The sequence below is a fragment of the Wickerhamiella sorbophila genome, assembly GCF_002251995.1.
Source record: "Wickerhamiella sorbophila strain DS02 chromosome Unknown contig2, whole genome shotgun sequence".
Taxonomy (NCBI): domain Eukaryota; kingdom Fungi; phylum Ascomycota; class Dipodascomycetes; order Dipodascales; family Trichomonascaceae; genus Wickerhamiella; species Wickerhamiella sorbophila.
Genome location: NW_020194005.1, coordinates 629,386 through 651,218, shown reverse-complemented (window position 1 = coordinate 651,218; position 21,833 = coordinate 629,386). Strand labels below are relative to the sequence as shown.

The following is a 21,833-nucleotide window of genomic DNA, read 5'->3' as shown; positions in this document are numbered from 1 at the left end:
ATTCAGAAAGAAGAGTGCCTTCTTCGTGAGGCCACTCTATGCTAGAATATGAGTAGTTGTTTGCAGTTTCAACACACTGCTTGAGCTCGGCGAAACATAATGGGGAGTCAGAATAAGAGCGTAAGCTTTGAGCAGCAAATAAGTTCCAGAAAGCAACTTTGCGACGACTTGAATCCGGATACTGTCTGTTTTGTTGAACATAGAGATTAGCAATCCGCTGTCTGATCATGACGACGCCAGCACCGCCGACCAAGCTCTCAGTATCGACCTTTAACAACCAAGTGGCAGCTTGTGAAGCAACCAAAGGCTCACATTCGGAACTTGCAATAAGCTCAACAGTTGATAAAATAGCCCTAAGCGCTCTGCCCGGTAAATGGCAGCGGGAAATGTAAGAATAAACCGCCGAGTCTAGGAGCGGCTCAATCGTATTTGTGAACGACTTTAGGGATAACATTGAAGTTCTGCTCGCCAAATACACCACTGCTGCCATTTCTTGTGCAGCAGCAAGGTACCCCCACGCTTTATCCGACAGGAAATCCTTCTTCAGGGCGTCAAGAATAGAGAAGGCAGTCTTATAATCGCGAAGCATTACGGCAAAATCGGCCAGCTTGCGCAATTGAGCCTCCGACGAAGCATAAAAGTAATAGCGGTCGTCCACGTAATAGTTTCCCCGGGTTGTTCCAGGAGGTGCAATAGGGTCCTGGGCATTGGAAGTCTTTTTAGTGATGTTTTGTGCAGCAATGCGCAGGACATTTTTATTAAGTTTCACTGGAGTGTTCAGATAGCGCTTGGAAACAGTAAAAAGTCGGCTTGCTAAACCTTGGCGAGATGAATTAACCTGCTCATTCCATATCCTCAAGCACTCTTCCATGAATGGTACAACAGCAGTGAGGGTGATATCTTTGACCGCTTGAGAGATATTTTCGTCATTAACAACATGGTTCGATGTGCCAAGGCTTAACTTGAAGCAACAAGACCCGAATTCTTGCTTGATTTTTTCAAACTCTAAAGTGGCCCGTTCAGCGAGGGTGTCTTCGTCGTGTACAAACAGGAGAATCCTTAGATAGTCGTTGCTAATATAAGGTGTGATGCTTTCTGGTGCACAGCTTTTTTCAATCATCCGCCTGAAAGCCTCAATGGGATCCTGAGTTTTTGAAGAAACGGCTAGAACTGAAGCGACCGGGTGGTTCAACGTTTCAAATGGTGGCTTGTCTGTTGGGCTCACAATTGAGCTGAGCCACTCCTCGAATACCCCATTCACCTCTGTGCGCGAAGTATCACTGAGTATATCAGCGAGAATGCCTTCAAAATCGTCTGGTGCAGCTGTATATTCTGGTGTCTCTTCGGCCAAGAACTCGATTACAAAATTGCTCGCGACATGGCTCATTGAGTTCGCATGTCGAACAGTAACATCTCCGATCTGGCTGTAGGAATTGAGCATTTCAGCTAACGACTTGTGGTCAAGACTTTGCACTAAAGTTGTAACTTCCTCATCCGCATCGATCTGGATTCGAGGGACGAACGCTCTCTCAAGAATCCGCCGCACATCGCGTTCCGAGGCATTATTCATTTTGGACTACCGACAAAGCTAGACCGTCTCAGCTCTTGCTTTTCTCAAGAATCCTTGCCGTCAACTCAAATAGAAAGCCTGCTTACTAAATGCCTCTCTTCCAACCACGCGTCATATCTTCAACACCGAAATGGCTGTATCGCGAAATTACTTCAGTGGGACGATCGCCTGGGGAATTCTTGCTTTTGTGAGTACGGTAAACGCCTTTTACCTCCCAGGCATCGCACCCACTGATTATAACCCCGGTGATACGATCAACGTGCTGGTGAACAGCCTGACCTCCTGGGGCACGGACAACTACAGCATGGCGATCGCAAATCTGGAGTACTATGATCCTCATCTCAAGTACTGCGTACCTGAAGGCGGCGCCCAATCACGTGCTGGCAGTCTTGGAGGTGTATTATTTGGCGATCGTATCCAAACATCCAGCATGGAACTGGTGATTTTGAAGGACGAGGCCTGCAAGTACCAGTGCACGTCGCACTACACTCAAAATGATTTAGAGCTGATCACCAACTATATTGCGGAAGGCTTCTACCATCACTGGAGTGTTGATGGCTTGCCTGTTGCTTCTTCGGAGACATATTTCTACGATGATGAAGAGGTCTATGACGATAAGTTTCCTATCGGTGCAATGTACATGTTGAACGACGAAGGACCCCCCAAGTTCCTACTGTTCAACCACTTTTTTTTCGAGATCGAGTATCACCGCACTAAGGATGACAAGATTCGTATTGTCGGTGCTCAGGTTAAAGGCGTCTCTTTGGAGTCTAAGGTGAATGCTTCCGGTGGTGAACATTCTTGTGAATCTTTGAATCTGCTCCCCATTGACGTTGAGAATAATGTCCCGAGTGCGATCCAGTTTACATACAGTGTTTCCTGGAAGGAGTCCGAAGTCCCTTGGGCCACGCGTTGGGACAAATACCTGAGAGTCTACGAGCCTGAGATCAATTGGTTTGCGCTGATCAACACCACAGCCATGATCTTCTTCGTAGTTTTCCTCACGGCTCTGACTTTGTTACGTCTGGTTCGCAAGGATATTGCAAAGTACAACGAGGTGGATCTTTCTGAAGATGTTGCCGACGAGCTCGGCTGGAAAATGATCCATGGCGACGTGTTCCGACCCCCCAGCCATGTCATGGCGTACTCTATTACAATTGGAACTGGCGCTCAGATTATTTCTACCATTGTTGCTACTCTATTTTTGGCTCTACTTGGATTGCTTTCTCCGGCGAATCGCGGTGCATTTAGCACGGTTCTATTGATGCTCAATACTGTCTTTGGTGGCATAGGTGGCTATACTTCGGCAGCCACCTACAAAATTTGGGGCGGCCAAAACTGGAAGGCCAACTTGATTCTGACTCCGATTGTTGTGCCGGCTTTGGTGTTTATCGGCTTTCTTTGCATTAACTTTTTGCTCATCTTTGAGCATGCCGCCGGTGCTGTACCTTTTGGAAACATGGTTGCTTTGTTCGCTGTCTGGGCACTCATTTCTTTGCCTCTCTCTCTTTTCTGCGGATTTTTGGCTTTCAAACGTGATTGGTTCAAAGCCCCGGTCCGTGTCAATCAAATCCCTCGCCAGATCCCCCCCAGCGATTGGACTCGTAGTTTGCCATTCATGATGGCTATGGGCGGCCTTTTACCGTTCCTGGCCGTGTCGCTTCAGCTTTATTATATCCTCTCAGCGATCTGGTTCCAGCGCCTATACTACATGTTTGGCTTTTTGTTTGCGTCCATTGTGTCGATGCTCATTCTCTGCATTATGACTACATCCCTTGCAACCTATTCTACTATCTCGGCTGAGAACTATCACTGGCAGTGGCGAGCCTTCTTTGTTTCTGGCTCCCCTACCGTTTACATTTTCCTCTATGCGATCTTTTACATGTACCGTTACATGGAGCTTAGAGGGTTTATGAACAAGTTACTATACTTTGGCTACACTTTGATGGCTTCCGGACTTTGTTTCCTCGCTCTTGGTATGGTCGGTGCAACATCATCATATTTCTTGATGCGTCGCGTGTATTCTTCCATCAAGGTCGATTGAAAAACCTCACGATTGATTAAGGCTCATATTTAAGAAATTAACTACATAATCATGTAAAAAACTAGAGGTGCTAGAAGAAGCGAGAGAAGTGCTTTGTACGCACTCCACACCTAGAAACAGAGGTCTCGATGGCGAACCACTCCAGTCGTAGCTCCATTTCCCGCGATGCGCATGCTGAATCAACACTACATTACTCATAACACAGATCAGCGTCGCTTCATGAGTCACCTGAAAACATTCGAGGGCTAGTGTTTAGTCGTCAACTTGATCCTACACACGGGCCAAAGTCAAAAATCGACAATCAAACAGGCTTAGACCCCCATCAGCTTATTTTTACCTGTCGATCTGTTCCCAGCCTTATACCAAAGAAATTAGTGGTAATTTCCCAAGCTTACACAATTTTATATGGAGCCGAGGGTGTTCTATGGGGCGCCAAGATCCAGGACCCCGAGCCCTCCACAAGAAGGCTCAGGCTCAGGATCTGAGGCAGAAACAGAAATAGAAGAGCCCGTCAAACGGTTCAAGAGGCTACACCGCCGTATCGACAGCACAGACTCTGTACCGCAGAACAGTGAGGAGCGTCACGAGCGCAAGCGCAGTAAAACTTCTCTACAGAAGGTCTCGGCACGCGATACACACGGTAGACAGCCGCTACAGCGTGCGTGTGCTCGTGGAGACTATGAACGTATCGTGAAACTACTCAATGAAGGAGCCGATATCCTTGATCGAGATTACGCCGGTACTACAGCTCTTCATAGCGCCGCTTTGCAAGGTGATCCGAAGATTGTTGAACTTTTGTTGAAAAATGGCGCTATTGCAGATGTCAGATCTGGTCCAGATGAGCTAGACACGCCTCTCATGGACGCAGTGAGCTCCAGCAATTTGACAGTGATCAAGCTACTTATCGAATATGGAGCTGACCCCCGAGTCCAAAATGCCGAGGGTAAAACCACAGTGGATTTTATTGATGAAGATGCTGAAGAGGCGGGCGAGATACAAGACCTGTTGAAGCGCGAATCTTTGAAGGCGCGTCAAAAGGGACCCCCTATTCAAGATCCTGCCGACGCGCCAAAGCGCATGTTTCCGCCTCAAGTCAAAAGTGCCAAGAAGAACGGAGTGGATAGGGCGTCAGAAATGGCTGGTTCACGAGCCCGCCGTCGAAACGACCTTTTATGGTTCGACGTTACGACAAAAACTGGACGTATGGAAGTATGCAAACGAGCTGCCCAAGGTGATGTTGAGTATATCGGGATGTCCCTTGAGCATGGTTGGCAGCCCTCCGCTGAAGCTTTGGTGCAGGCAGCAAAGTTTGGACACACTGATATTGTGGGTTTATTGCTAGCTTTTGGCAAGTCGCCGGACGATTTGCACGAGGGCGTGACCGCTTTACACGAAACAGTCGGCCGTGGCCATTTGGAGGTAGTTAAGTTGCTGGTGGAGGGTGGGGCTGACCCCTCTTGGCGTGACAGCGATGGTCTGAGCTATGCTGATCTCGTGAAAGACTTACCACCCGACGACGAGGAAAGACTGTACATTGAACAACTTTGCGGCGGCTCGCCTCTAAAGCAGGAAGCAAGTGCAAAAGTAAAGGACAAAGAATTGAGGTCAATAGAGGCCAGAGCCAAGGGGCCCAAGGAACCCAAGGAACCCAAGGAACCCAAGGAACCTAAAGAGCTCAAGGCGAAAGAACCTCGCAAAATCAAGGACTCAAAGCCGAAAGAAGAGGCTACAAAGGAAGAGTCCAAAATCAAAGAGACGAAGGAAGATTCACAAGACTCGAACAAGCACTCCAAGGACAAGGTAATAAGCAAAAATGCTGTAGCCAAACCAGAGGTTGAACCCCCCTCGTCGAAACCAGACGTCAAAAGTATAGAAAAAGAGGATCAAAGCTCTAAAGACACTCGGAGGGACGAAGTTGCAGCCCCAGTACCTCGAAAGATAAAAGAGGTAAGAGTGCGATTCGACGAGAATACAGAAACAGACAGGAAGGATCGCAAATCCATTGATCGTCCGACACACAGCGTGTCTCCCAGAAGCACGCCCCCGCCTCAGCAGTCTCAGGAAGAACTCAAGCGGCTTGAGGAGTTGGCAGCTAAGCGCGAACGGGATCGCAAAGCCCGCGAGGTTGAAATGCTGAGCGCTTTGGAACAGCAAGAGAAACGAGCAGCAGAAAGGCGTGAAAGGCTTTCTGGAGAGTTCGATCCCAGAACAGTTTCCCCTGTCACCTCTGCGGCAGCTTCCCCGAATACCATATCTTCTCCGGGTGGTCCAGGCCCCGGTCCTGAAACACCAACATCACAGGGGGAGGAAGTGGTTCACAACTCACCCAGCAGAGAAACCAAGGTTCCCTTTTCTCGCGTATCGAGTCTGCCTTATGCCTTGCAGGTTCTCAGTGTCATGGGAGCTCCTCAGCCCGTCGAGCCTCTGTTGGTGTATAAAAAGAAGGGCCAGGACTATATTCTGGACGTCCAACTGGCTCTTTTCTTAGGGTCGGCACGTTTACATGCAGACAACCCAGACCTCACTAAAGTTCCTGTGGGGTACGACCAGCCTTCCTTATGGGGTCTTGTGTTTACGTGGATGGCACCCAGACGGGCGTCTAGTGACCAGCTTGCAGCGGAGAAAAACAAATTCGAGGCCCTGAAACTCAACTGGATACCTTTCTCAGAGGCTGTTAAAGTTGCAGGCTCAAAGCAGTTTGAAACCGTGCGGATCAGTTTGCATGCTCCTAAACATGCTGGGCTTGCGCGAAATCCTAGCTACGAAAACGTGCCATTGAGGTTGATGGCACAGATGTCAGCCAACCGTGCGTCGTCTCAATGGCCGTAATGTACAGATATTTAATACAACTAGTTACCTTTCACAAATCCTTATAGGTCTCGTCGTCTTTTGTTTTTTTCTCGGGGTCCGCTCCACGACTAAGAAGTAATTCAACAACATCAGTACGCCGTTCAGCTTGAGCATGATGTAGGGCCGTCCATCCCTGGTTATCAGAGGCGTTTATTGGGGCACCGGCGTCCAAAAGACGAGCGACCAGTTCGACCAGCCCAGCAGCAGAAGCTCGTTGTAGGGGGGTGGTGCCGTTACGGTCTTTTGCGGAAGGAGAGGCCTTAGCGTCTAGGAGGATATTAACAATATCCAAATGGCCCTTTGAAACAGCGACAAACAGCGGTGTTTGTCCACTGTTGGCCACCGTTTTGACCGAGGCGGGTGGATCATGGCTTAACAACAACTGCACTAGTTTTTTGTTACCAATTGAAGCAGCAATATGCAGAGTCGTCCATCCAGCTTCATCGGCATGATCAATGTTGAAATCACGCAGGCTCTGGGTCGTTTTAAAGATCACCGTGGCCGCCTCTAGGTTATTCAGAGAAACTGCCCATTGCAACGCAATGCGCCCATCATCGTCGGTTTCTAGCAGTGCTTTAGGATTCGCAGTAGCTTCCTGGCAAACTAGTTGAGTCTTTCCGTCGAGCAACAACTGCCGTATATCCACAGCGCTCATTTAGGTGGGATGATTCCTAATCCTTGGCAACTCGGCTTAATAGTGGATGATCTCCAGTTCGCCAGCAGGATTTACCGGCGCACCATGGACAAAACGGCTGTGCCTACTTTTTGTAAGTGCTTCCATTCTCATTTCCCTGCTCAACATCCAACCACAGTTCTTGCTGCAGTGGAGTCCCCAGTTAGCTGAATGGCAGCAGTGGCGACGTATTCTGCTCAATCCACTAGTCTGGACAAACCAAGGAAGTGCAATGATTGGAGGCTTACTGATTTATGAGTGTCGTGGTGTTGAGCGGCAAATAGGATCTAGAAGATTTGCTACATTTGTTCTCGAAACTGGTGTCCTTAGTATGCTGGCTATGCCTGTGCTACTTGCCTTATTGGCATTGGTGGGTGTCAATGTACCTGTTCAAGCCGGACCCCAAGCAATTGTAGCTGCTTTGGTTTCTTTGTATCACTCCTTGGTGCCCAATATTTACTTTGTCAAACTCGCCGGCGTGGGCACCTGGTCCGACAAGTCCGTGATGTACTTCCTCCTGCTCGCTAATTGCACTTCGTGGGGGTATTTTTTCAAAACTACCACCGGCTGGGTTCTAGCTAAATTGATATATACAGATGCCATCCCTGGGCGGCTGTGGGCTATTTAATTACGACATAGGTTTTCTGCTTACCCCACAATGGATCTCACTGCGAGTTTATCGGGGCTCGTTCAGTTGCTACAGAAGGCCGATTTTCAGCAGGACACAGTGGTGAAACATCTAGTTTATGTTCTTCCACTCGTCAAGAACCCGCAAAACATTTCTCTGGTCCTTGCTGCTGCATCCAAGGCTAGGCTGATACGGTCTTTGTCTGAAGCTACGTTTTTGATTAACGGAATTTCTGCTGCAGCGCGACGGAAGCAGGAAATATCCAACCCAACCATACCGTATGAGGAGTTTGTTGAGCACATTGCAAATTTATGTACCTTTTTGGACCCAATCTTTTCATTATGTGTTTTAACGGGTATTCTGCTGGGGGGCGCACCAGACCATTTGAAACACCGCATAGAGGGGATTATTGTCGATTTTTCTCAAACATTCACATTTAAAAACGAATCCGATTATTTGGCTATCGTGCCTTTGGCTAAAGCCCAATTTGTCTTGTCCGAAGACGCCAAGGCTAGTTTACCTTCTTCCTTGTTGCTGAGACCGGCGCTGCGAGTCATTTACAACCCAGCTGCTATTGTTGATAGCACTTTGGCGAGCGATTCATTCAATGATTTTGGCGCCTACAGTCATTTAATTGGCAATTGCTTGAAAACAGCCGACTTGGCTGCTATCTCCCACTATCTTGACGTGGTGGATTCATTCTGTCGGACGGCTGCCGCTGTATATTTTCCCGACGCAGTACAACGTTATAAAATGCTTATTTTCGGGGTATCACTTCAGATTCAAGGAATCTGTGTGCAAATACTGCACAACCGTCACTTGCCCGCTCCAAAGCTTGCCAGGCGTATTTTGACGGTTATTCAGTCGGTTGCTTTCGTTCTGGAGGAATTAGGCGGCAAGTTCGATGCCTTGGAGTTTTTCACAAATCTGTGTTTTGATGTTTTGCTGGAAACAGGTGGACCGGAACCCAGCTATTTACTCCAGGATCTTGGCCGAAACTGGTGGGACCTTGATGTCATGGATGTCCGCGGTAGAGGTCGTTTACTTTACATGCTTGAAATTGCAGAGAAGCTGCTTCCTGTTCTGAAACCAGATGTCATAAATGGGATCATGCTGGGGGCTGCTGAGTATTATTTAACTCCGGTCGGTGACGGAATCTACACCCGCCCTGTTTTAGAAGCCGCTCACTCCTTTATGCTTGCATATTTAGCCAATTCTATTGGACCCTTGGCTAAAGTTCTATCTGCTGATTCCGCCGCAATCGCAATTGATCAGTATTTGGATAAGCTACTGCTACTCTACCCTGGTGTATTCACTTGGGCACAATTCAAGACAGCCCTGAACGCAATCCTGACTGCAATGGCTCCACCGAATCCATGCGAAGCAGAGCTTCGCCAATCAGTTTTAAACAGACTGTTCCTCAAAGCTAAGAGCGTCATGCCTGGAACGTTAATGCCCGAGGGAGATGATAACGGACCTCCTACTCTTCGAGCCGCCTGGGTTGCTGCGCTAATTACTGCAATGCCGCCCCTATGCCAAGCCGATGAATTCCAAGTATGGATGGACCGTGTCGACTCCATGATTCCTGGATCTTACAATGACATTGTTCACCGTGAACGCCGATGGATTATTGGACAGATCCAAGATTCCGTAGTCGATCTCGATTTGCATCTCGCGGACGTTGGCATTCGTTACTGGTTTAATAGAGGAAGTCATTTGTGAACTACATAAATAGCTAATTGTAAAGTCGCTCGCTAGCAACTCTGCGGAACTTTTCTCCGATGCGTTGCTGGCTTGCAGGACCATAAATATTACCATTGACACTTGTACTTGCGCCTAGCATCTCAGAACTTGACTTGTCCGTAATAATTTCAGGGGCAGAAGCGGGCATAGGAGAAATGGGGCGCTGTTGCTGCTGAGGTGTTTGGAGGTCAGGTGCTGTATTGCTCGCTTTCGAAGGAGCATCGAGAGTTGGTCCATTTAGGCCAGTTGCAGTAGCAGCCGCTGTACTTACTGTGGCGGCAATATTAGCTGAAGTTGTTGCTGCAGAGGCCTGTGCATTTTCTGGGGAATGCCATACCTGAGGAAGTCGGATTTTTTGATAATTTGGACGGACACATTTATCGGTGAATCGCTTCCTTATTGTGTTTTCAATAATTTGACCCAGTTTGGGAACATCTTGGAGTTTCGCACGGGCACCAATCAGACTGTTAACTCTGAATTCCATCGAGAAGTTCGGGGCGAACGAAACAGTGATGAAGTTGCGGTCTTCTTCGTCAGTAACCAAAGACACAGAGACACGACCGCTAAAGTTGACTAGAGATACAGAGCACGACACAGGTAAGTATGCGAGCATAGTTTTGGGGTAATTGAGTAGCAGCCTCGTGTCTACACCCAGAGTGATGGTGTCTTTTAAGTCCACGTCAAATTGTGCTTCAAGCCCATTTGAAAACTCACTGTTTGCCGTCCGGTAGACCCGGCAATTGTTGAGTAATGGAAAATCCGCACCCAAACTCAACTCATTGACGCGAATAGTGTCCACGAATGAGGGAATTTTGTCCGAAGCAAGAATCCGATTAAGCATCCGCAGCAAGTTGTCTTGAGCCATAGCTTGCTGCCTCATTGAGCTGATAACTAGCGCCAAAAGTACTGTAACCCAATCCATGGACTCCGCAGCATGGTTGTCCACGTCATAGTAGGTCTGCTCCAGAATTGAATCTACCGCCAACGGCTCTGTGATTGTTTCTTCCACAGGTGGCTCTGAGCTGGGCATTCCTTTGATTCCCGGAGAGTCTGCAAAAATAAAAAATCGAATTAGCAGTGCCAGCACTACCAATACGCTCATCTGTCCTACGAGTAACCCAATAGCGAAGCTACTCATCGTGAGGTTCGGAAGCTCGAGCTGACAAAGTCAAAAGCTGCTGGATTAATAAACTATATTTTTTTCCAGATCATTAGTTTTTCTATATCTGCTGGTAAATGGGCAAACACAAAGTCGAAAAGAAAGAGAAAAAGTCAAAGAAGGACAAAAAGCCCAAGGATGAGTTTTCTGAAGGCACGGATGTTGTTTCTTTGGATCTAAGTGGTGAAAGTGACAACGATACCTTGACTGTGAATCAGGAATATGCTCAACGTCTTGACCGTAACAAGAGCCGTCAAGAGTATGACACCTTGAAGGAAAAGTACGGCTCAGATATCGATGAGGATTCGCCCTCCGAGGACGAAGATGATGTCGGCGATCTTGTTACAGAGGAGATCGACCAAGGTATTGAGAAGGTTATCGAGACTATTCGCCATAATCCTGAAGCATTGAAAAACCCCGAGGTCAAATTCTTCCCTGATGTTGATAGTACTCTTCCAACTAAGGTGAAAAAGGACAAGCCAATGTACCTGAAGGACTATCATCGGCAGACTTTATTGTCTAATGCGAAGGATGAAGAAATGCCTACTGAAGAGTCTTATAACGAGTTACAAGCTCGTCAAAAAGCAGAATTAATCTCAGCACTCAATGGAGATGTTGATGAAGACGAGGACTTTTTGACGAAGCGGACTGAACAGCGAGAAGTTGAAGAGATCCAATTGCCCAATCCTGAAGAAGATGAGGATGGGTTCCTTAAAGGATTCCTTTCGAGTAAAGGTTGGATCCCTAAAGACGTTGATGAGGTTACTGGAGATAAAAAGGTTCCTACATATGGTGAGATTGTCGAAGAGGATAGCGATGAGTTTGACGATCTAGCTGATAAGTTTGAAACGGCATATAATTTCCGGTTCGAAGACCCCGACGCAGCCGAAGTTATCAGCTATGCTCGTGACCAAAGCACAATGCGCCGTAAGGAGGATAGTTCTCGTCGGCGAGCTCGTGATAAGAAGCGACAACGGCGTGAAGCTGAGGAAAATCAACGTAAATTCGAGCTGGCTCGTTTGCGAAAGCATAAAGTGAACGAAGTAACTGATAAGCTTGAAAAACTCGCCTCAGTTCTCGGTGATGATGATATTTCTGCCAAGTTTACCCAGGAAGATCTTGAAGGAGAATGGGACGATGATGAGTGGGATAAACGCATGAAGAAGCTGTTTGACGACGAGTTTTACTCCAAGCAGGATGATGATTGGAATCCTCAGGATTCTGTAGAACCTGGGGCAGAAATCGACGCCGTAGGCGCTGATGCAGAAGTTGAGACTCAAGCCGAGCCTGAGGAAGAAACTAAACCTGTCAAAAAAGAGACTGAGAAGATTAAAGAGGTGAAGCCTTTGACCGAGATGTCCAAAAAGGAGCTCAAGAGAAAAGCCCAAGAAATTGTTGACGCCAACACGGATCTCTTACTTGACGAGACGTTCAAACCATCAGCCCAGTTCTGTTACCGTGAAGTTGAAGCTGAATCGTTCGGTCTTTCGACGCGAGACATTCTGCTGGCAGACGATAAGGATCTCAACCAGTATGTTGGCTTGAAACATTTAGCACCGTACCGTGATGCAGACAGGGTTTCTAAAGACAAGAAACGGTATGCCAAAAAGCGGCGTCTTCGCGAATGGCACAAGCAAGCGTTTGGCGCCGAAGAAGTCGACACGGACGAATTATGGGAAAAACTGAAGAAAGAGACTGCTGGACCCATGCCTGCGAAGAAACGTCGGAAGCAGAAAAACAAATAAAATCAAAGCATTTGGATTGAATTAAGATGAGCTTTGAAGTATTCCTGTTTATATAAAATGTTACAATCAACCCAAACGGCTGATCTTGTCGTCGGCGGGTGGTTGTTTTCCCCACCAGTCGAACAAATAAGTTTCGCAAATAAGTTTAAACCAAGGTGTGAATTGCAGCTTGTTATTTTTGAACATGTCGTACAACTCGTCTTTAGAGACCCACATCCAGTCCTTGACTTCGTTGGGCACTGCCTTGACAATTGGGTCGGCGTGGCAGAACAAGATATAGTCGATCTCGTGCTCACCCCAGAGGTCGGAACTGGGTGCCATGTAGTGGATACGTGTGGAGAAGGAGAAACTCTCAATGGGCACTTGGTCCGGCTCGATTCCGAGTTCGTGGCCGAGTTTACGAATGGCGGCCTGCTTGACGCCCTGAACGGCACTTTCAAGATCTGCGCCCATTTCCGACGTGACTGCTAAGGGATGGGAGCAGCAGGTATTGGTCCAAAGATCTGGGAAAGTGATTTTCTCGGATGCACGCTGCTGCAGAAGCAGCTGACCTTTGGCGTTGAACAGAAACACCGAAAACGCCCGGTGCAACAGACCCTTGTCGATAGAGGACTGGAGATGCAACGTCTTCTTGGATCCGGCGGCGTAAGGCACGTCGTTATAATCGACACAAATGCAGGCCTCGTTCATAAGACGGATCTGCTCCTCGTCGTGGCCGGCGAAAACTTCCGAGTCCTCCTCGCTGGAGGTCGCATTAGAAGACGCGCTCGAGACGCGTGTCTCAAGGGGCTCGAGATCAGGAAACGCTTTAAGCATTTCCTCGGGGCGCGTGGCCTCCACCATTTCGAAATACTCTGCAGGCATGATGGGTGATAAGAAGACGATAGATTCAAAAGATTGCAGATTATGTCAACGGCCCCAACTTGCCCCAAAGGGTAGCTGAGACTTGGGTATTTCTACAGACTGGGTCTCTGAGTTACCAGATATCCGAGCTCTTCAGAGGCTTCTTATTATTTTGCTGCATTACCCCCGCCAAAAAACTAGCTGCTTAATGACTGAAAACGCGGGGATTTTTCATCGAGTGGGAATTTTCATATTAGTCATAGGAAAAGCCCATATTTGGTGTCAAGTTAGATTAGACGTTTTTCACCACGAAAACCCGCCGTAACGCCCGTCTGGCCCAAAATCGATAAATTACAACCCACCACTACATTTCGCGTGGTGAACAATCGATAATACCTTTAGTACAAAAAACAAGGCCAACTATCCCCGTATCATTCGTACCCATGAGCGCTGAGCAAAAGATCGTTCGGCCCGACCGTGCTGAGTTCGACAAGACTATCGAGGAACTGAAGAAGCAGCTCGAGCAGCAGCGTGCTATTCAAAACAAGGCCAAGGCTACTATTGATGCCACCCAGGGCGACAAGGGCCCCGATGCTGAGTGGAACAAGCTCATCGAGGAGGTCAAGGAGGCCCGTAAGGTTCGTGAAGCTGCCCATGCCAAGCTCCAGAGCAAGCTCAAGGAGATCAAGGCTGTGGAGTCTAGTGTCCAGAAGAAGCTCAAGGATATTCAGGCTTTGCGTCCGAAGAATGGTGCCAAGAACGAGCAAGAGCTCGATGCTCAGATCCAGCGTCTGGAGCGTGAGGCTGATAGCGGCAACTTTTCGCTTGTCGAGGAGAAGAAGGTGCTGAAGGAAATCACTTCCCTCAAGAACTCTCGTCGCTCCTTTGCTGCCGTCACCAAGCTGCAGGCTGACATTGACGCTGACCGGGCCAAGATTGCTGAGCTTCGCAAGTCTGTCGACGACAGCGAGCTTAAGGCCGCTCAAACCAAGCTTAATGGTATCAATAAGCAGCTTGATGAGCGCAAGGCCAGCCGCCAGTCCCAGCGTAGCCAGCTTGATTCCGTCTGGACCGAGCGTAAGGCTGCCATGACCGAGATCAAAAAGATCAATGCTGCTATGGACAAGGCCCGTGAGGAGTTCAATACCAAGCAGGCTGCTTTCCGCCAGCAGGCTATTGATCGCAAGAAGGCGCGCGAGCAGGAGGAGAAGGACCGCAAGGTGGCTGCTGAGAAGGCTAAGAAGCTGGCTACTGCGGAGGCCAAGCTTGAGTCTGCCAAGCTGCCTGCCTTTGCCGAGCAGATTGCCAAAGCGGAGGCTTTGCTTGCCTTCTTCGACCCTTCTTTCAAGGGATCCAGTGCTGCCTCTAGCAATGGCTCTGCCCAGACCAGCGGCCTTGTAAGCACTCGTGCTGCCCCTCGCCAGGTTGAGGCTGTTCCCGACAACGCGCAGGTCCTGTCCAAGTGCGGCCCCGACGTTATGCCCAGCCGTAAAGAGCGCAAGCGCAAAACCATCTCCCCCAAGCCTGACGAGGGCAAGCTCCGTCTTGATGTTGGTATCATCGGCGACCTTGCCGCTCTGAACATTGCTCTTCCCGGCGGCTCTGACGATGTTGAGAACACCAAGAAGAGCCTGCTTGAGAAGATCGAGTACTACAAGGAGAACGATAAGCGCGTAACCAAGGAGCGTGTTGAGCGCGCTGAGGCTGAGCTTGCTAAGATCAAGGCCTCCTCCACTGAGGAGACTGAGGAGACTGCTGAGGAGACTGCTGAGGAACCCACCCAGTGAGCGTATCCTTCCGAAAATTGTACCTACTTAAAAGTTTGTAGAAATCGCATATAAAATCTGAAAAAAAATCGGGTGTCCGCTGTTGGACATGCACACCTCGGGGGATGGAGGGGGTACAGCAAGCTTGCATGAGTAGGCATTACAAATTGTCCGCCTGAGAAACCGAAGGACCAAGTTATCTACCTTCATCTTTTAAACGATGCCAGAGCCTACGAGAGTCCGCAAAATTGCCGTTGTTGGTTCGCGGGCGGTTGGAAAGTCGTCAATGATTGTCCAGTTTGTAGAGGAACACTTTGTGGAATCGTACTATCCAACAATCGAGAACCAGTTTAATAAGACAATCAAGATTCGTGGCCAAGAGTATAACGTCGAAATTCTGGACACCGCGGGCCAGGATGAGTTTAGTATCATCAACCAGAAGCATTTGATTGGCGTGGACGGATTTATTCTCGCCTACAGCGTCACGAATCGGTCTACGTTTGAGATGGTTTCAATCATTTACGACAAGATCCTAAATTATTCTGGTGCCGACTCCGTACCGGCAGTTATTGTTGGCAACAAGACTGATCTTGAGCTTCAGCGCCAGGTGTCTGAGGAAGAAGGAAAGGCACTGGCCGATGAGCTCAAATGCGGCTTTACCGAAACCAGTGCCCGCCTCAACGAGCACGTCAGTAAGGCATTCGAGCTGCTTGTAATGGCCATTGAGAAAAAGAACAATCCTAAGGCAGTTCAAGAGGCGAAAGGTTGCACTATCATGTAGTTAATTTTGTTTGATCGTTATAAAATGAACTGGAGGTTCATGTCCAAGGGATGAGAGCAACTCAGCTGGGGCTTTTGCTGGAACTTGCCCTGCATAATTGCTCGCACATTATTGAGCAGAGAAATATAAGACTGGTTTGGATCTCTACCCATGACTTCCAAAAACGAGTAGGACATCGCGCCTGCGGACACGCCCCCTTCGCTTGCGTCGGCGCTGGTTTGATCATCTCGACAGCCCGAAAACGAGATCACGTCGGCGGGCGAGAACTTTTCCTGGATCACACGGTCCCGGTTTCCAGAAAATTTGGCTCTGTTGAACAGGCCCTTGACTGAATTGAACGCACCGCTCATATCTCCACTCTCGTAGGACATGAAAGCATTCAGCACGCCTTTACCACTCTCGGCGAGCATATTCGGTTCCTTTACAACACCTTTGGTGGAATAAACGTACGGCAGATCAAGGGCAGTGCCCGAGTGGCAGGAGTCAAAAAACGCAGTTAGCCTGCAGCCCGGAGGGAGCGGTCTGACCATAATTTCATGCATCTCGTCGTCGACGATCTGGCCTGCGACTTCGAAATCAACCGGATAAATAACTTCATCGTATCCATCGTCCTCATCGCCGTCCAAGTCCGGAGTAGTGCCACCATGACCTGAATAGTGGAACACCAAGCAGTCGTTAGGCTGAGCACCACTCACTAACCACCGCATCGCATCAAGCATGTTTTGTCTAGTGGGTACAGAGCGAGGATTCCGCTGGTCATCAGTGAGAACTACCATGTCTTCTTGGCGATACCCATGGTCGTTGGACAGGAAGGACGCCATTGCGTGTGCGTCGTTTACACATCCATTCAACTGGTTGCGGCTGCCGTAGTAGTTAATACCAATAAGTAGTGCCTTTCGTCGCCCAGAATTATTCGAATATTGCCATTGAACACCGTTTTGCATCTGCATGCCCGAAGGCGGCATAGGTCCTGACATGGTTAAGATTACAAGGATTATTACAGACCTGGATCTCAAACCACAAACTCACAGGAAAACTAGATTTCCGCTGTCAGCATGAATCGACCCGTTGGCAAGGCCGCGCTGATAATAAACGGCAAGCGGCAACGGAAAAACCCGCTGCTGGCACACCTCAAGCACATCGAGTGTGTTTATGAGGACGATATCAAAGCCGACTTTGTAACTGGAGCGACTTCATGTGTGTTGTTCTTGTCAATGAGCTATCACCAGGTTATGGGCCAGTATATATACAAGCGAATGGCCAAATTGGGGCGGGACTTTGAATTGAGGATTCTGCTTGTCCAGGTTGATGTCGAGAACCCCACTGAATCTCTTAAAGAGCTAACGAAACTAGCTATCCACAACGATTACGCTTTGATTGTGGCATGGAGCGCTGCCGAAGCGGCTGATTATTTACGCGAATTTAAACGCAAAGAGAGATCCACGGGAGAGTCACTCAAAGGAAGCACAAAGTCAGACTATAAGGACCAACTAGCTCAAGTGCTGGGTAAAGTGCGGGGGATCAACCGCACCAACGCTCTCAGTTTATCCACCAATTACGGCTCATTCAGACAGATTGTCCGCGGCGCTGCTAGTGTCGATCGAATGGAAGGGTTTGGCGATTTAAAAAGCGAACGCTTCAAAAAGGTTCTCTCAGAGCCCTTCGCAGTTTCCAAACCGTTCTCATCGACGACGACTACTAACCCCCCACCGGCCGCTCCCAACTAAGCAATCCCAATTACCGTTTTGGCAACATGAAAGAGGACGCAGATCCCAACAAATGGTATCCAAATCCCAGTGTTGGACTGAACGTCTGGGGGCCATTAGTGCCCGCTAATGACTGTAAACCGTGCATGGCATTTATGGTAGGAATGCAGTTCGTAACCGGTGCAGCATTCTGTTTCTTCCCGGGTCGCCGCCCTCCGCCCGGACGAAGCAAGTGGCACAATAGAGGCATCAGTTTTGCTGGCTGGATGGCTGGATCTTATCTCATTTTCTTCTCCCTGGCGGAGAGCCTTCGATTTATTCTGCCCCATGACCCATGGGTTGAAGAAGCCAAAGTTGCAAGATCCCGCACTCCAAACTCCGGTGTTCTGGCCACATGGTTCGGCCCACCAGGCTATAAGGCAATGCCGACCAAGGAGTGGCTGAGACGCACAGAGGCCTATATCGACATGGTCGCCAGCAAACGCAATGACGTCAACCAGGCGATGGTGCTCCACCGATACAGCAAGACCCAACAAATCCGGGCCCACAACCGCAAAGTATCCACAGACATTTACAAGGCTATACTCAGGGGCGAATTCCAGTCCAAAAATGCTCACGAAGACTCATTTCAGGTCATTGTCGATGAGGGCATCAACGTAGACGATCTGGAGTTTGACATGTTCGACCACTGGGAGCCCATTGACAAAAGCCCCGTTTCTTTGGTCCTAATTCCGCATAGTGCTCGGTATAATGAACAGAAGTCACAACGCATGGAAACAAATGTGTTTTACAGCTCCGAGCCTATCGTTATTAAAAAAGTGCTCTAAGCCGCATTCCCCTCCACATAGCATACATCTAATCAACCCACTTGACACTCACCTGAAAATGCGCTTTCTGTGGGCTGCGTGGGCCGTGCCCGCTTTGGCTGTCTTCAATGATCAAGCGTATAAAGTTGATTGGCAATATCGAGGACTAGGTATCCCATTTGAGGCAGTAAAAACCGCGGCTGGCCATGTTATGCTGACCGACAGAGACCAACTGGCACTTGTCGACAACAACGGTGTGCTTGTTTGGAGAAAAACAGTCCTTGCTCAGCATATTGCTGTTGGCAATAATACAGTTTATTCCTCGAGCAACACTGAAGTCACGGCTTGGCAGCTGGATTCCGGAGATCGACTAACCTCGGTCCCTGGTGGCAGCTTGGTTTGTGCAAATAATGCGGCATTTGCAGTAGCCAAGGACTCTAAGGTTTTTATTTATGAGCATGGAAGCAAAGAACCTCAGCAGGTCGAGTTTGGAGGCACCCTGGACGCCTTGAAATGCGTTGATGGTGTCGTCGGCTGGGTTGGAAATGATCCGAAAAAGGTCGTCAACGGTGACCTTGAATCGGTCGAGGACTCTAAACCCGTTTTTGGTCTCGGCGATATTACTGTAGATGAGTTTGGTGTTGTTTCGGCTCCCGAGTGGTCCAGGCCTGAGGGATTGAGCCAAACAGTGGCTGCGTGCTTTCTGGAAATTGAGCATGCAGTTGACGCCAAGCTACCCGATCTCTCAGGGACCTTGTTGGAGAATTGGTCTGGACGCGTAAAGCGTCATGTCAAAGAGTTGATGAGATTCCGTATCTCGACACAAGTTAACGAAAAAGATGCTTTGTTCGGCTACCATAAAGCTTTGATACTTGTCACTTCAAGAGGCTCGGTTTACGCATTTGACACTAATTCGCGGTCTATATTATGGGAAAAGCATGTTGGTGCTGTCTCTGTCGAAAACTTCGAAAACCTAGCCGTCGTCACCTTGAGCAATGGCTTCAAGATTGCTTTCAGTCATGAGGGAACCGAACAAGCTGTTCCCGAAACACCCAAGCCCGAGTTTGATCTGGATATTCAGCCAAGTTATGTCGCAGGTTTGGCCAACGGCTCCGAAAGTTGGAGATTCTCTGGAAACGTTGTTGGGACTGCCCGTCGGGACCCTCGCGAAGTGACATCCAACGTTGGCACCGTGGTTGGTGATGCGAAAGTCCGGTACAAGTACCTGAATCCCAATCTGGTTGCTGTTGCGACTTATGAAAATAATAGACTTGTTGTCACCCTATTGGATGGTATCACCGGCCGAACGCTCGCAGTGAGCGAAGTTGAGGACAGCGTTACAATTGACGCCCAGAACAAGTTCTTGATTGTGGTTGGAGAGCACTGGGTCGCGTTTACCTATAGGTCCAAAGATGAACTTGCCAGCTCAAAACTGTCCATTCTGGACTTGTACGAGTCCTCAGTGCTTAATGAGCGTTTGTCACCGGATCAAGTAAACCCTTACACTGATTCGCAAATTCCTTGGATTTTCCAGAGAGTAGTGGTGCTTAAGAGCCCGCTCCAGGCTCTGGGAACTTCAGTGACACACTTTGGTGTAACCCGACGTGAGGTGTTGATGGCCACTGACACACAGGTTTTGTCTGTTCCAAAACTTGGTCTATCTGCGCTAAGAGTTAGCCCGGAGAAAGGAAAACCCGTACAAGAGCCAGATACAGTTTTGACCGCGCCAGATAGCTCGGTTATTTCTCACGAGCGAATCGTACACGGTATTACCAGATTCACGACAGCAACAACACTTCTCGAATCGACATTTGCTCTTTGTGCTTATGGTGACCTTGATGTCTTTTACACCCGTGTCTCGCCATCCGGAGAATTCGATCGACTACCTGAAACGTTCCAAACTACGAAACTACTGGCGATTATCGCTTCTCTGGGAGCGCTGGTAATGTTCCTGAGACCAATAGCGCGCAATAAAAGAATCCAGCAGGAGTGGATCTAAAGTATATACATAAATCACAGACTTGTATTGACATTCGCCGAAATCCACTGCCAAGAATGACGGTGTCGTGCATCAGGGTTAGGTGTGCAGATCAGAACCTGATGAATGATCCCCCGCAAGGTTTCTCTATTAACCTGAACAGACAATGAGGTATCCTGCTAAAAACCACGCACGCAAAGTTGCAGAGCTCTATAAAAAGCTAGGCGGGACTGAAACGGATTATCTGGTTTATTTGCCGGCCACAGAAACCAAACTCTGGCCCCACTGCGATCAGACAGTTCCGCTCCGCCAGAGCCGTTACTTCAACTACATCACCGGTGCTTTCGATAAACCCGATGCCCACGTGGTTTATGATGTCAAATCAGATAAACTAACGCTGTACTTGCCTCCTATTGACGAAGATGATGTCATGTGGAGCGGTATGCCAATCTCCCCGGAGGACGCTTTGGCCGCTTATGATGTGGATGCCGTAGAGTATTCCGACAAACTTGAGGCTGTTCTGTCGGGCCGTACTGCGTTGACTGTGGATGCTAGTGAGAAATATCCTAGCGTTAAAGCCTGCCCCAAGTTGTTGGAGGCTTTCGATGAGAGCCGTGTCATCAAGGATGAGTTCGAGCTTAACCTGCTGCGCAAGGCTGCTCAGGTCACTGATAATAGCCATATGGCGGTCATGTCTGCTATGCCAATTCAAAAGAATGAGGGTCACATCCACGCTGAATTTGTGTATCACGCAATGCGTCAAGGTTCCAAGAATCAGGCATACGATCCGATCTGCTGTGCAGGTACAAACGCAGGAACTTTGCACTATGTCAAGAATGACGAAGACATTGTTGGTCGTTTGCTTATTTTGATTGATGCCGGTGCCGAATGGCAGACTTATGCGGCCGATGTCACCCGTGTATTCCCTCTCACTGGAGAGTGGACTAAAGAGTGTCGGGAAATTTATGAGCTTGTGTTGGATATGCAAAAGCAAGCTCTCGACAGGATCAGACCTGGTGTGAACTACGAGGAGCTTCATATCCAGGCCCATCGTATTCTAATCGACAAATTTTTGGAGCTTGGTATTTTCAAGAACGGCACTACTGATGATATCTTAAAGTCTGGTCTCTCTGCTGCTTTCTATCCTCATGGTCTTGGTCATATGCTTGGTATGGATACCCATGATCCTGCTGGCTGGGCCAATTATGAGGATCCTGATCCTAAGCTTCGTTATCTTCGTATCCGCCGTACTCTCCAAGAAAACATGGTTCTCACCGTTGAGCCTGGCTGCTACTTCAACAACTACCTGATTGATCCTTACCGCAGTGGCCAGGAATCTACAGCTGCTGCATCATACCTTGATGAGAAGGTGCTTGAGAAATACATGCCGGTTGGAGGTGTTCGCATTGAAGACGACATCGTGGTAACCAAAGATGGCCATGAGAACTTTACCAAGATGACCAAGGATCCCGAAGAAATTTCCCGGATCGTTAAAGACGGCATCCGTAAGGGCCGTGGCCACTTTCACTGTGTAGTCTAGT

General features: G+C 48.6%; 16 protein-coding genes across 16 annotated transcripts; 11 read left to right on the top strand and 5 right to left on the bottom strand.

Moving 5' to 3' along the window:
• Window positions 1-36: 36 nt before the first annotated feature.
• Window positions 37-1,570, bottom strand: B9G98_03650 (Transport protein particle subunit trs85-2; the record flags this gene model as incomplete). The annotated part of the gene is made up of 2 exons (XM_024810207.1): window positions 37-125; window positions 166-1,570. 2 exons carry the CDS (start codon window positions 1,568-1,570, stop codon window positions 37-39), a joined length of 1,494 nt encoding a protein of 497 aa, XP_024665975.1.
• Window positions 1,571-1,700: 130 nt separating this feature from the next.
• B9G98_03649 (Transmembrane 9 superfamily member 1) lies at window positions 1,701-3,614 on the top strand (the record flags this gene model as incomplete). Its single annotated transcript, XM_024810206.1, has 1 exon — window positions 1,701-3,614. One exon carries the CDS (start codon window positions 1,701-1,703, stop codon window positions 3,612-3,614), a length of 1,914 nt encoding a protein of 637 aa, XP_024665974.1.
• Window positions 3,615-4,019: 405 nt separating this feature from the next.
• B9G98_03648 (Protein HOS4) lies at window positions 4,020-6,443 on the top strand (the record flags this gene model as incomplete). The annotated part of the gene is made up of 1 exon (XM_024810205.1): window positions 4,020-6,443. The coding sequence occupies one exon, from the start codon at window positions 4,020-4,022 to the stop codon at window positions 6,441-6,443; it is 2,424 nt and encodes an 807-aa protein (XP_024665973.1).
• Window positions 6,444-6,474: 31 nt separating this feature from the next.
• On the bottom strand, window positions 6,475-7,119 carry B9G98_03647 (putative 26S proteasome regulatory subunit p28; the record flags this gene model as incomplete). Its single annotated transcript, XM_024810204.1, has 1 exon — window positions 6,475-7,119. One exon carries the CDS (start codon window positions 7,117-7,119, stop codon window positions 6,475-6,477), a length of 645 nt encoding a protein of 214 aa, XP_024665972.1.
• A 46-nt stretch (window positions 7,120-7,165) lies between these two features.
• Window positions 7,166-7,765, top strand: B9G98_03646 (DSC E3 ubiquitin ligase complex subunit 2; the record flags this gene model as incomplete). Its single annotated transcript, XM_024810203.1, has 1 exon — window positions 7,166-7,765. One exon carries the CDS (start codon window positions 7,166-7,168, stop codon window positions 7,763-7,765), a length of 600 nt encoding a protein of 199 aa, XP_024665971.1.
• A 30-nt stretch (window positions 7,766-7,795) lies between these two features.
• On the top strand, window positions 7,796-9,487 carry B9G98_03645 (Peroxisomal membrane protein PEX17; the record flags this gene model as incomplete). The annotated part of the gene is made up of 1 exon (XM_024810202.1): window positions 7,796-9,487. The coding sequence occupies one exon, from the start codon at window positions 7,796-7,798 to the stop codon at window positions 9,485-9,487; it is 1,692 nt and encodes a 563-aa protein (XP_024665970.1).
• Window positions 9,488-9,500: 13 nt separating this feature from the next.
• Window positions 9,501-10,646, bottom strand: B9G98_03644 (Maintenance of mitochondrial morphology protein 1; the record flags this gene model as incomplete). The annotated part of the gene is made up of 1 exon (XM_024810201.1): window positions 9,501-10,646. The coding sequence occupies one exon, from the start codon at window positions 10,644-10,646 to the stop codon at window positions 9,501-9,503; it is 1,146 nt and encodes a 381-aa protein (XP_024665969.1).
• A 98-nt stretch (window positions 10,647-10,744) lies between these two features.
• Window positions 10,745-12,412, top strand: B9G98_03643 (Protein kri1; the record flags this gene model as incomplete). Its single annotated transcript, XM_024810200.1, has 1 exon — window positions 10,745-12,412. One exon carries the CDS (start codon window positions 10,745-10,747, stop codon window positions 12,410-12,412), a length of 1,668 nt encoding a protein of 555 aa, XP_024665968.1.
• Window positions 12,413-12,478: 66 nt separating this feature from the next.
• On the bottom strand, window positions 12,479-13,276 carry B9G98_03642 (Isopentenyl-diphosphate Delta-isomerase; the record flags this gene model as incomplete). The annotated part of the gene is made up of 1 exon (XM_024810199.1): window positions 12,479-13,276. The coding sequence occupies one exon, from the start codon at window positions 13,274-13,276 to the stop codon at window positions 12,479-12,481; it is 798 nt and encodes a 265-aa protein (XP_024665967.1).
• Window positions 13,277-13,698: 422 nt separating this feature from the next.
• On the top strand, window positions 13,699-15,042 carry B9G98_03641 (hypothetical protein; the record flags this gene model as incomplete). The annotated part of the gene is made up of 1 exon (XM_024810198.1): window positions 13,699-15,042. The coding sequence occupies one exon, from the start codon at window positions 13,699-13,701 to the stop codon at window positions 15,040-15,042; it is 1,344 nt and encodes a 447-aa protein (XP_024665966.1).
• A 199-nt stretch (window positions 15,043-15,241) lies between these two features.
• Window positions 15,242-15,802, top strand: B9G98_03640 (GTP-binding protein rhb1; the record flags this gene model as incomplete). Its single annotated transcript, XM_024810197.1, has 1 exon — window positions 15,242-15,802. One exon carries the CDS (start codon window positions 15,242-15,244, stop codon window positions 15,800-15,802), a length of 561 nt encoding a protein of 186 aa, XP_024665965.1.
• Window positions 15,803-15,819: 17 nt separating this feature from the next.
• B9G98_03639 (Metacaspase-1) lies at window positions 15,820-16,779 on the bottom strand (the record flags this gene model as incomplete). Its single annotated transcript, XM_024810196.1, has 1 exon — window positions 15,820-16,779. One exon carries the CDS (start codon window positions 16,777-16,779, stop codon window positions 15,820-15,822), a length of 960 nt encoding a protein of 319 aa, XP_024665964.1.
• A 78-nt stretch (window positions 16,780-16,857) lies between these two features.
• Window positions 16,858-17,529, top strand: B9G98_03638 (Mating-type switching protein swi10; the record flags this gene model as incomplete). The annotated part of the gene is made up of 1 exon (XM_024810195.1): window positions 16,858-17,529. One exon carries the CDS (start codon window positions 16,858-16,860, stop codon window positions 17,527-17,529), a length of 672 nt encoding a protein of 223 aa, XP_024665963.1.
• A 26-nt stretch (window positions 17,530-17,555) lies between these two features.
• Window positions 17,556-18,335, top strand: B9G98_03637 (Mitochondrial inner membrane i-AAA protease complex subunit MGR1; the record flags this gene model as incomplete). Its single annotated transcript, XM_024810194.1, has 1 exon — window positions 17,556-18,335. One exon carries the CDS (start codon window positions 17,556-17,558, stop codon window positions 18,333-18,335), a length of 780 nt encoding a protein of 259 aa, XP_024665962.1.
• Window positions 18,336-18,393: 58 nt separating this feature from the next.
• Window positions 18,394-20,313, top strand: B9G98_03636 (ER membrane protein complex subunit 1; the record flags this gene model as incomplete). The annotated part of the gene is made up of 1 exon (XM_024810193.1): window positions 18,394-20,313. One exon carries the CDS (start codon window positions 18,394-18,396, stop codon window positions 20,311-20,313), a length of 1,920 nt encoding a protein of 639 aa, XP_024665961.1.
• A 145-nt stretch (window positions 20,314-20,458) lies between these two features.
• B9G98_03635 (hypothetical protein) lies at window positions 20,459-21,832 on the top strand (the record flags this gene model as incomplete). The annotated part of the gene is made up of 1 exon (XM_024810192.1): window positions 20,459-21,832. The coding sequence occupies one exon, from the start codon at window positions 20,459-20,461 to the stop codon at window positions 21,830-21,832; it is 1,374 nt and encodes a 457-aa protein (XP_024665960.1).
• Window position 21,833: the final 1 nt, after the last annotated feature.